Genomic DNA, 12,346 nt, shown 5'->3' with positions numbered 1-12,346 from the left:
CAGTGCCTCTTGCCATTTGTTAATACAGTGCCAATGTCAACAAGCACTTGAAGTTATCTGGGTATGCAGCATGATTTTTTTTTCCTTCCTTCAAGTATCTTTCTCCATTGCCAATTCTCTGATCTATTATATTCCTCTATCCTTTCCTGCTAGTTTTAAGTGCAATTTTGCTAGTCGGCAGACAAGATTTTTATTCATGCTGATATCCCACACCAATAATGCGGGTGAGTAAGGAGGACAACATAGTTTATCTGAGATCCTTGCACAAATATATGACTGTGAGAAGTATTTCAGAGCTTATTTATGCCAGGCCCATTGCCAGCCCCTTGCCTTTACTCCAACACAGTACCAGCTGGGTCCAAATAATCCAGACAGATCCAAACTCTTCTTTAAAATTTCCTTTAATTACCTGAGAAGGCTGTAAAACTGGTCTTGCTTGCATACCCTTCTCATTAAAATAAAGGGGGTTGTGCTTTCTGAAGTAGACATCTCTTGCTGTAATTTGTATCTATTGCTACCTCAACTACCATGAAAATTAAGAATATTATCTTTCTCATTTAAATAATTGAAGAGACTTACAGAGGGAAAAAAAGAACAGGTTCTACAAGATTAAACCCCACCTATTTGAGCCTTCTCTTACAGATTATGTTTTCTAGTGTTGTCATATTTTTTAAGATGTTCTTTCTAATGAGCAGCAGTATTTCATAAATCAAACTAACAACAACTTTATTTTTAATAAATCACACACATACCTGATCCATACTTTCTGGAATGAATTCACCCTCGCTGTTGATACTGGTGAAGGACCCATTTCGGGCCACTTGATGAAGCTCATCTGGAATGTATCCTGGGGGAGGTGAACTCCTGTCACGAGTATTAGAACCTTTTGAAAGAAAAGGGCTAGTCAGTCATCACTAACCCATGAGGGTTACTCAAATGCTTCAAAGGTACTGACTGACCTTGCCTAGATCACTTAGTGCTTAAAAAAATTCCCAAACACTTAAGCAATACAAGTCTTACATATAGCGTTTAAAATCTGTAATCCAGGAATTATGAAATAGTTCAGGCAGTGTTGCCTGGATAGCATTAAAAAGCATTTTCACTAGATAGGAACAGAAATAATTTACCCACACATCTAGTTAGGTGTGTTTCTTCTTTTGAAACAAAATAAAAATTGAGAGCATTCCATCCACATCAACTAATCCTTTCCAACTCCTGAGAACTTAGCTTTGTCTTTGTAGAGTATTACATTTGCAAGAACACAAATACCTCCATTCAAAACAAATGCATAATGAAGTCTCTCAAAAAGTATTCATTAAAGTCTCTAGTTTCATAATTAAATTTGGAAATCAACATCACGAGCTTCAAACATGAATAAGCAAAAAGGTTATATCAATGCCAAAGTAAGTATCTTAAGCAAAGTAAGATTTAAAAAAATACAGGAGCCCTAAACTGAGCAAGAAAATACTTTGTCGTATCAACAAAGAGACATTTCAGTAAGGAGAGTACTAACATCAACGCTTTAGGACGTTCCTCAGTTGTCTCAAATAATTCTACATAGATTTCTTTGCTTGTCATTTGTTGTGGTTAATTTTCTGTATTATATATATTTAAACTACCTTTGACTTAAAATTCAAATTCCACTTCACTGAGTGTGAGCTCTACTGCAGTCATTGAATACAATAGAATAGAACAGAATTAACCAGGTTGGAAAAGACCTTCGAGATCATTGAATCCAACCTATCACCCAACACTATCTAATCAACTAAACCATGGCAACAAAGTGCCCCATTTCAATCTCTTCCTAAACACCTCCAGTGATGGTGACTCCACCACCTCCCTGGGCAGCCCATTGCAATGGCTAGTTACTCTTTCTGCAAAGAATTTCTTCCTAACATCCAGCCTAAACCTCCCCTGGCACGGCTTGAGACTGTGTCCTCTTGCTCCAGTGCTGGTTGCCTGGGAGAAGAGACCAACCCCCACCTGGCTACAACCTCCCTTCAGGTAGTTATAGACAGCAATAAGGTAAGCAAGAGAAATTCAAACAGTGTTCATTGAGACCAAGATCTTCATGAGGGGAATATTAGAAAAGAAACTTTCTTACAATTCAATCTATTGATGTATGTAGCTTACCTATTACAGACAGTCGCCTTTTTCTATCTGTCACACCAAACACTGTATTATCTAAATCTTCCAGTGAGGGCAAGGGTTCCATGTTATTTACACCGGGTGACTGAAAATGCATACACATGACAAACTGCAGTTATTACTCAGATAATGCAAATACCTGGCAAACTTTATAGGCTTTGTACAGCATATTCTTTTCTCCAAGCAGTCAAAAAGAAGTTTGCCAACTGATACAAAAATTTATCTACTTCAGTAGCTCATTCTTAATAGTTTAAAATAATTTCCAATATGCACTAGTATACAAATCCTATCAATATCATGGCTGTTATGTGCTAGATAATGCCAAAATAACTCAAGTACTTAGCCTATAGTCCACTGCTATTGTTTGCTAAACAAACATGCAGCTTGCCACAAAGGAGTGTCACCAACGTATGGCTTAAAGGACAATTCCAAGTAAGTACAGTTACTTAAAAATCTCTTTTAACTTCTCAAATTTGTATCAAATAATCATCCTATTATGAAAGGGAAAACAAAGAAAGAGAGAGGAACAGGATCTAGGAAAAAGCTAACATAACATAATGCTAGAAGACGCTTCAAATTAACTGAAGAAGCAGCCAGTAATATTTTCAACTGGAAAAATGTCATCTTTAAAATGATGGTGTAAGAAAAAGACATTTAGCATGTCAACTCATACTTGCGTATTTCCATGTATTACAAGCAGTATCTTGAGACTCTTCATATGAACACTACGGTCAAGCAATTCAACAGCTTTGTCCAGGTCATCCTGTGTGGTTAATGGAATTACAAGCTACAAAACAAGGGAAAAGAATAAAAAAAAAAAAAAAAGAGTCTGAAATAGAACATAGGAATGAAATGTGTCAAATGCAGAGAAACAAAGAAACTGATGCTACCTTTCCTTTCATTCAAAACAGCTTGAAAATAAAATTTATTAAATGATGCCTCAAGTTTGCATGGAAATATCTGATGTTCAACCTTAACTCTTCTTGCAGGTGCTTTCAAGAGGTATAGCATGGCAGAACAAGTCTCCACAATGCAGGAGCACCCATTTTACATATGTAGAACCTCATATTCTGCAGGTTTCAGGGAAACATGCAACAGTGACAATGTATTTGCTATCATCTAAATTAATGCAAGTCTATGAAGTAAATAAATAAGCCCTGTTTTATAAAGCACATTTTTGTATCTCACAACATTACAACTGTATGTTTGAAGCTGCATCACTAACAGAATTTCTCCCTTGAAATACAGAATTTAAGGAAGCATATCAGGCATGATGTGATCCCAGTGGAACAACTCTAGTCCTCACTAGAATCTTACATGGATCTAATTCCTTAGAATTAACTTGGTATACATTATCTTCAGAACAGAAAATGTTAGGCCATTAAAACACACTTGAGCTCTGAGTTCTATTACAATTAAAATTGGGCATGTTTCAGGAAAGCAAATTACAATTCCTGCTTGTAACAAAGGAACAATGAAATACGGACTTTAAAAAAAAATAATCTATTTTACCTGCAAACAGCCTCAGCCAGTGAAGCTCAAGTACAACATCAGTTGAAATGCAGTACTTTTACACAAAAAGAAAAGGGAATGAGGGAAGAAGTCCTGATCACAGATGAGCATACTCTTCATTTTAAGTTGCAGTTTTAATGCTAAAACCAGGTTATCATCATCACATTTCTGAAAGGTGATAGGACAACTTGCCAAGTAGTACAGAAGCTGACAAGCAAAAACCCTGCTCAAATGTGTGTATATGTATATATAAAAATATAGAAAAATCTATTAGAGGATGCAGCTGAGGCTAAAACATCATGAAAGGCCATTTTTTCTGACCTTCCTATTTCCAAAAGCCTTCTGTTGGAATTCTTCATTTTGAGGATCAGTTTCACAGAAGTGCCTAGTAAGGTAGTGAGTAACCAACAAACAGCAATTACAGGCACTTTCTTCTGCAGAGATACAGATTAGACACAGCAATTATGTTGTGCATAATCAAGCACATGAATAATCTTCCATGTACTTTGCTTACTTAAGGCAGAAAAACCCCAAAAGTAACTCCTAAGAATGCATCCTGCTTTTGTAAACATATTTCCTATTAACAATTCCACCTCTGCTTCTACAGGAAAGCTGGAAGTAATTTGATCAGGCATATGTGGCTTGACGTTGTAGTACTGTTCCCAAGAAACCTTTGTGAACCAGTCACCTTGAAAGGAGCAACAGTTAGGCCTAGTTCTCCAATCTGAACATTGCTAGAATGCAGCATTCTAGCTATTACCTAACAAGATTAATTCTTACAGAAAAAAAGGTGTACAAGAAAGGATAAATGCTATTTCAAATTCACAAACACTACAAATCTCAGAGATAAAAACATTCCTGAAGTCACACGAGACTGCAGCAGAGCAGGAAGACAATTTACCTGTTCTAAATCAAGTCTGAGACATAGTTCATCGAGATATGACTCTCCTCATAAAACACTCTATGAATCTCCTCTCTATCCTAATTTAGACTAGCCTTAGACATTTGAGAACACACACATTAGAAATGTGGAGTTCTGGCACAGGAGTTGTTCTTGCTGCTTATGAGAGTAAATTTCAACCTTAAAATAATTAAAGTACAAGTCACCAAGAATTTAGATGACAGAATATTACCTCATTATTGCTGTAATGTAAATCCATAGTCTGTCCAAAAGCAACTTTAGCTTTAGCTGCAAGATCTTCAAGTTTAACAGGCCTTGGTAACTGCAGGATCCTGAAACACAATTCAATTTATAAAGACATTGTTTTGTGTGTCTATTACTTCTGAAAATCTGATAACTCATTACTTAAGAACCACCTTAGAATTAAATGCATTACTAAAAAGACCCTAAGAGGCTATGCTTTATTCCCTGTTCTCCACATTTTGAGTCATTAAGAGAGAAAAGCAGTGGAGAATTATAAGGGATAATCACACATAAAATTCAAACTCATTATGACTATTTTACTTGCTTGCATACAGCGTCTCAACCTAATGTTTTGCATGCCTCCATTCCAGAGGCAAATTCTTAGAAACATCTACAATTTTCTAGTTCAGAAAACTAGGACAATAGAGTACCATAAGCTGACAAGCATATGCATTAGAAATGATCTACTCCTACAGCCCCCATCTACTGGAAAACCAAAAGACTATCTTATCTGAGGAAGGTAACTAAACATCACCATCTTTACCATAATGAATTACATGCTCAAACTGCTGAGTCCATCACTGACTGTGCTTCAGGTGTGCTCCTGTAAGAATGGTGCAGTTGTAGGTCAACAACTCAGATTTTTCTTTTAACTTAATGTCTCATCAATACAAATTGCAAAAAATGCCTATAATTGACTCTTCACTATAGAAAATGCTTGTGTTATTTGAGAAACACCACTAGTAAACAAAGACAGGTTTTAAAAGTGACTAAGCTAGTGAGTTACAGTCAAAAAAGAAACAGCACTCAAATTTTGCGAAGCAGAAAACTCAGTGAAGGGTAACTGTCCCTTTTATCAGTATTTCAGTTGGTACACTGGTTAGGGAACAACAGTTCTCACTAAAATGAAGCTAGATACCAGGCCATTTCCTATTAAAATTTATCTGGAAAAAAATGAAAATATTTAAAAACCCCAATACAATCCCACACCAATTCTCACTGCAGTTAATTTGTTTAGCAAGCCTGAACACCACGTTACATTCACTACTGAAAAAAAATTCTAGAATCACTTCTCTTTTCTATTTCCCTTTTCAAAAATCTAGTGAGAAAGCCATTGCATCACTATTATTGCTTGCATAATTTCATTATTTTATCTTCAGACCTACGTGCTCAGGCAACAGAAGTATTGTAACACATGCAGAGCAATGATCCTGGACTGTCCAGTACTTCCGAGCAAGCAGGCTCAAGTTGCTTGAGGCAGTCCAAAACACAGCGAGGCCCATCATCATAACAGCCTGGGAAAGGTATTTTTCCACACACACACATCATGCTTGTATTCATATTTAATTAACTTAATCCACTGTAAAAGTGAATTAAGATAACCTGCAAAATTGCACTGTCCCTGCAGACTGGCAGTGAGTGAACAGTTCTCTGTTTTAAATTCATGCCTCCACTTATTTCACAGTAAATTGCTAGGTAGGAGAGTCCTCAATTTTCAAAGAATCTGAAAAGACTTATTTCCTCCAAATTACTTACAGCACTTAACCATTACTGATGCACTGTTACATGTCACTTTTGGAAAAGGGATTGAAAGAAGCTGAAGAATGTTAATACCTAGGGAATTTACTGCTGTTTTACTCCTCTGTGTAAAAAGACAGCACATAAAGGAATCAGCATGGATATGCACTGATTTATTGCACATCGTGTTAAGGGCTGCCCAGTAGTAGAATAAGTAAAGACTGCTTCAGAATGCAACCTAAGGAATTTACTATTTTCATTGACTAATATCATGACCAGGATATTATTCACTTTTTCATTATGTATTTTCAAAAATCTTATTCTATAACTATTTCTCTGTAGGTACACTGAAAGTTTATGCTTTCAGAAAGACAGAAAAAATGAGTTGTCCACAAAACATGGAATTGTAGATCGACTTCTGTGAAAGCTTTTGAGCAACCATCAGAACATACATAGTGGTAGATGTTTGTGCACATTAAGCATGTGCATCATTCACACAAAATGAATATAAATTTTAACTGATTATTCAAAGTTATCAAATGAAAACAACCTAATTATGAAGTCTAACCATTTTTCATGTTATAGTTCTCAGACTGGTTCCTCCAAAGTACAATCCCACAAGCCAGGATGTTCTTCCTCTGGGTATTCCAGTAACAATATATTATCAGGCATTTATAACACACATGATACAGAAAAAATAAGTAAGTGCTGGTCTACTCCTATTTCAGATCTATGGTAATGATCTCAGTAATTGTTATAGGCTAAAAACCTCTATCTAAAGTGTAAAAACAATAATCATAGAATCACAGAATGGTTTGGTTTGGAAGGGACTTCAAAAGGTCATCTAGTCCAACCCCACTGCAGTTAACAGGGACATCCTCCACTAGATCAGTTTGCCCAGAGCCTTGAAGAGCCTAACCTTGAATATCTCCAGGGATGGGGCCTCAACTACCTCCCTGAGCAACTTGCTCCACCACCCTCATGGTAAAGAACCTGTTCCTAACATCCAAACTAAATCCATTCTTCCCTAATTTCAAACAATTACCTCTTGTACTATATCACTGTAGATCTTTGTAAACTTCTTGTAGGGTACCTGAAGGCCACTATTAGGTCCACCTGAAGCCTTCTCTTTTCCAGGCTGAGCAATCCCAGCTCCTTCAGCCTGTCCTCATAGGATAATACATGGGACAAGGCTATATGGTAAGATACTTCTACATTGATGTGGGCTCTACCTAGAGCCCACAGTTAAAACAGTTTAATTCTCCTTCAGTTGTGTTCAGATAAAAATTAAATTTCAACCAAATATACTCAGCTATCAACAGTTTATTTGAAACTGCATGATAGGAATCCCCAACAGTTCTATAAACAATTAAAAGACAAGACAGCTTCCTGTGTTCCCATCTTACCTTTTTTCACCTCGATGTTCAAATTTGACTCTAACATCATTCTGCAGGAGAAGAGATAAAGGAAATCTCATTTAATAAGCCTACATTAGAAAACACTTAATAGCCTTAAGAAGTACAAAAATGTTATCCTTTCTCATACACCAAGGGCTTTTAACAAGCTACCTCTGCCTTGGTATATGATAAAGGCTTAAAGTGTGTAAATAATACAAAAAAATTTGTGAAAGTACAACAAATGCTTCTCTAATTAAACACAGTCTTTTCCATCAATATATTTTAACAGATTCATTATTTCAAATTCAGTGCAGAACTGATTACCAAAGAATTCTCCATCCTGAACATGCAGAGATTTAGCCACCATAACAGGTTTTTATGTACCTTTTGGAGCTGAGTGCTCCAGGCTTAAGAAATGGATCTTATTTCATAAGCATTACCATAGAAACCCACACATGTAATTATGACAGCATTCATACACTCAATTTCCCAATTAAAAATTACACCTGTAAAATGCAGTTATATGGAAATAAAACAGTTCTGCAAAATCCTGATTTTAAGAAATTACATTCTATTAGCAACTACTGCAGGGAAAAAAGAAATTTAATCACAAAGATTATACCCCGATAACAATGTTGTATTTCCCAAACTAATTACAGGATTCACAAGCATTTACTTTCAAACTTCACAAATTCAAACAGAATGACAAACACTTATTCTCCCTCATCACTACCACATGTAAACTCAGAAATGGCTCAACTGTATTTCTTCTTTCCAAACATGCATGTATTCATTTTGGATCACATAGGCATCTTACTACAATGCCTAAAGTCACAGCTCAGAAATAATTTATGTGACACCACTAAAGCACCAGTGCTATATACAGAATGATTACAGCTTTTAAAGCACAGAATGAAAAAGATGTAGCCATTGTTTTTTGACAGTTTAAGAGCCAAATATACTCAAACACTTTGATCTTTAACAGGTTACAAGAGACTGCACAAGCTGAAGTTTCATGGAATATTGCACTGTCAATTAAATAAACATACGGTTAACTCAATAGGGCTATTACAACAACCTGAGTACAAATCTACATCCTCTCCTAATTTCTCCACATAAGGTGTTCAAACCTATCAACTAAGTATTTACTGGTTTTTTGTTTGTGTTCATTATCTGCAGGGGGAAAAAAAACCACAGCTGAAAAGAACTCACATATCCAGCATACCAACAAAGAAAATATCAAGGCCAAAGATGCAGTAAAGGTGTTTAAGTATGTTTCTGCTGCTGTACTGACATTCTTTAATATGATATAGCTGACAGCTTGGCAATTTAAAATATCTATAAAATTAGTCCTAAAGCAGCATTCCAAGAGATATAGCACACCTTGATATTTTAGAATAGTCTAGTACCAATCAAATAATCATTATCACCATCATAATATCAATCTACATAGTGTCAAAATACCCTCATAATCTTCAATTTATCAGGATCATAGTCATTTAAGCATACACTATGATCTAGTCTGATATGCCACCATTTCATTTTGCTGCTAATTTAAGAACATGAACAAAGAAAATGGCAGCACACGGGGGAGACTAATAGATCATTTTGGTATGCTCACTGGTCTGGCAAGAAAAATAATTATAGAAGTCACAGCAGGACATTCTGTGTTCAATAGGTTAGTAAGGATATTAAGGATTACCTGGTTTTTAGGTGAAGATGACTTTGGTTTTCCTGTTTCTTGCTGGGGCAATACAGGACGACTGGCCTTATGAAGCACAGCCAAATCCTGCATGATTGAATTCAAAGCTTGCTGCTCATCTGCTCAGAGAAAGGCAAGATAAATGACCGTTACATTCGAAGTACATTGCTGTCTCATTTCACAATTAAGCAGGCATTACTCTCAAATCCAAAAAGTCCATATTACACTCCAATACATAACTGCCAAATTAAGAAAAAATACTGCCACACTGCAAGCATTTTATTTATCACTAACAGTGCTTAAGGAACTAAACAGCTTAAACACACTTAAACAGCAGGTTTAAAAACCTGAAGTCTTAACAGAGACTGACAGCTCTGTGGAACTGCAGAACTTCCCCTTAGTCAGAGAAGGCAGGGGGGGAAGTTTGTCTACTTTGTTCCAAATAACATTCATAGATTAGATGCTCACTAGAAATCATACTTCCGTACCCTGCCAAAACTTGTGAAATAATGAAAATAAGAGCAAGTACTTTGAAATCACTTTTCCTCTGTCCTGAACAGGTTCAGTCATGCACATAAGAAGCATACAGAAACTCCCAGAGGAACAACACCTCAATTGCTCAAGCATTTGCTGACAGCCCAAAGTAATTTAAAAAACAACACCAACCAAGCAAACAAATAAAAACCCTCAAAATCAAACAATCCTTTCCAGGACTGCAAACACAGTGGGTTTTAGACCTTACAGGAGTAATGCACAAGGAGAAATAGAAACACTGAACCTAGGGGAAAATTTAGGGGCAGGAGTGCTACACAGCTTAGATTTGGAGTTCACATAATATCCTAAATCCTGATGATCTGCTGCAGCTGTGATGGCCTGAGGCCATGCTAGACAAGGGTTGCCTTGGAACTGGGATGCTACTTTAAACAGTAAAGTGCTTAGGAGCTCAGAAGTCTGTAAATCCATTGCTAACTGTAATTTATTTGTCACTAATATTTTGCATTAATTCCTTGCCACAGCAAAACCAGTGTACTCAACATGGATCTAGAACACTAGATAGCAAAATTTATCTACAAAATGTGTTTATTTTATGTCTTTGCACTACTCAACAATGGACGTGTTTATTGACGAATTCATTGCTAAGAACAGTATTTCTCAAACATGAAGCTGAAAAAAACTCAGAATCAGCAAGCAAGCAATTCAGGTATTCAGCAGTGATGAGAATTCCTTCACACTTGATTCAAATATAAGCAAATATGTTGGTCATATTCAGGAAATTGTGGGATTTCAGTGTTCTAATTCAATAGATTCCTAACAGATCAGAAAGCTGGTTTGAAAATAAGTGTCTTTGATCATCATTCATGCTTTCATTATTCGTAATTGCATTAAGACATGCAAATCTATAAAAGCAAGTTTTACCAGCAGTATTTAAAGGCAGAAATGAAGGTATTCTTGCAGCTCAGTTATTCCTTTCTCACACTACGTACTTCAAAACTTGCCCCAATTAAAAACGTTAAACTATTTCATTGTGTTATAGTTATTCCAGTGCTCAGTGACTGAAGAAAAAAAAAATTGCTCTTTTAGAGTTATTTGGAGGTGATTTAATTCTCAGTGGTCACTAAATAGCATATTTCATACAAAGCAATCTAAAGAACTGTGGCAAAACATCTAATCATTCACTTCTCTTCACACAAAATGTTGGAGGATATCAGAAATCCAAGAGTGCTGTATCCCTAGATTCAAGCTACTTTGGTTTTAAACAACAAAAGATAAACTACCAAAATGTGTGTACTTTGGTTGGCTGGTTGGTTTGGAACCTTGTGAGAGTGAGCACCAACGAGTGACTACAATAAGAACACAGTCAGCATATTAAAAAGCATGTAGAACTTGAAAATTCACCATCAAATTTAAAGTAATACAAGCGTGCTACAGATTTAGAAAAACAGACTATCTACACAGCCCTGGCTTTGAACTGCAAAGAGAATACAAGAAAATTCCTGAATACAGACTTTGTGTTTTGGGGTTTTTTTGTTTGTTTGTTTGTTGTAGCTTTTTTCCCCCCAAATGCCACTACCACTTAGAGCAGAGTCAGTATTGCCGAGTACCCTAATACCATGAATCTCAGTTTCCTATACATGAGGTTTTTAAGTTACCACATAGTGCTATATTTCAATGGGGAAAAAAATAAATAGTAGTAGTATTTCGAATACTAGTAAAACAGCTGAACACTGCCTATCATGAAGACATTACACTGAGTTACACAGCCAAAGCACATATTTCTTAGGAAAAGGAATGAATGATTTCCAACATTATTAATGTTCTTGGTCTTCAATAGAAACAAAAAGTATCCTAATGACATTTTTATATATGTTGAACACAAGACTTACCCATAATGGCAGTGAGTCTGAAAACCTGAACTTCAAGGAAATGGTTGCTTCATTAGCATTATTTTATTTCCTAAAATGCAAACCCAAAACTACAGTTATTGAAGTGTCAAAGCCATGTAAAAATCAACTCTTTACTGGCCAGTTTTTTGAATATCCTACATATCAAGTAGGCATATAAACTATAAGATTACATACATAGATATGACATGGGGAGAAGACAGGTATTGTCCCCAAAGCCTCAACAGGCCCTGAACAAACTTCAGCAAACACAAAGCCCAAGCTAAATATTCTAGACTTAAGCTAATTTTAATCATCATTTGAGGATGTCAACAGAGATGAATAGCTTAATTAGCCATAGCATTCTGCTATGGGATACCCACTACTCCAGATTGTTAAGAACTAGTGCTTCTTACACAGGTTCCTATATATCTACTGTGTTCAGAAAAACATGTATACAGTTCATATATATATATATAGCACAAATCAAGAGATATCAATACCTACTGATTATATCAACTACAAAACTTCAATTGCTATTTTT

General features: G+C 35.9%; 1 protein-coding gene across 4 annotated transcripts in view; it reads right to left on the bottom strand.

The window, feature by feature from the left end:
- Nucleotides 1-12,346, bottom strand: part of MAP3K2 (mitogen-activated protein kinase kinase kinase 2) — a 50,749-nt gene that overhangs the window by 19,843 nt on the left and 18,560 nt on the right. For 3 of the 4 annotated variants that reach the window (XM_054175850.1, XM_054175864.1, XM_054175856.1), the window contains exons 2-8: nucleotides 11,806-11,875; nucleotides 9,422-9,540; nucleotides 7,729-7,769; nucleotides 4,794-4,893; nucleotides 2,822-2,935; nucleotides 2,134-2,233; nucleotides 753-883 (exon numbers count right to left, since the gene is read on the bottom strand). In XM_054175850.1, the coding sequence (XP_054031825.1) occupies nucleotides 753-883; nucleotides 2,134-2,233; nucleotides 2,822-2,935; nucleotides 4,794-4,893; nucleotides 7,729-7,769; nucleotides 9,422-9,540; nucleotides 11,806-11,809 (609 nt within the window). In that variant the 5' untranslated portion in view covers nucleotides 11,810-11,875. Of the gene's footprint in view, nucleotides 1-752; nucleotides 884-2,133; nucleotides 2,234-2,821; nucleotides 2,936-4,793; nucleotides 4,894-5,348; nucleotides 5,409-7,728; nucleotides 7,770-9,421; nucleotides 9,541-11,805; nucleotides 11,876-12,346 lie in introns of those variants that run through there. The other variant, XM_054175870.1, reaches the window with a different exon arrangement.

This window comes from Dryobates pubescens, chromosome 2 (genome assembly GCF_014839835.1).
Source record: "Dryobates pubescens isolate bDryPub1 chromosome 2, bDryPub1.pri, whole genome shotgun sequence".
In the NCBI taxonomy this organism is placed as follows: Eukaryota; Metazoa; Chordata; class Aves; order Piciformes; family Picidae; genus Dryobates; species Dryobates pubescens.
This window is presented reverse-complemented; position numbering and strand designations above follow the sequence as displayed.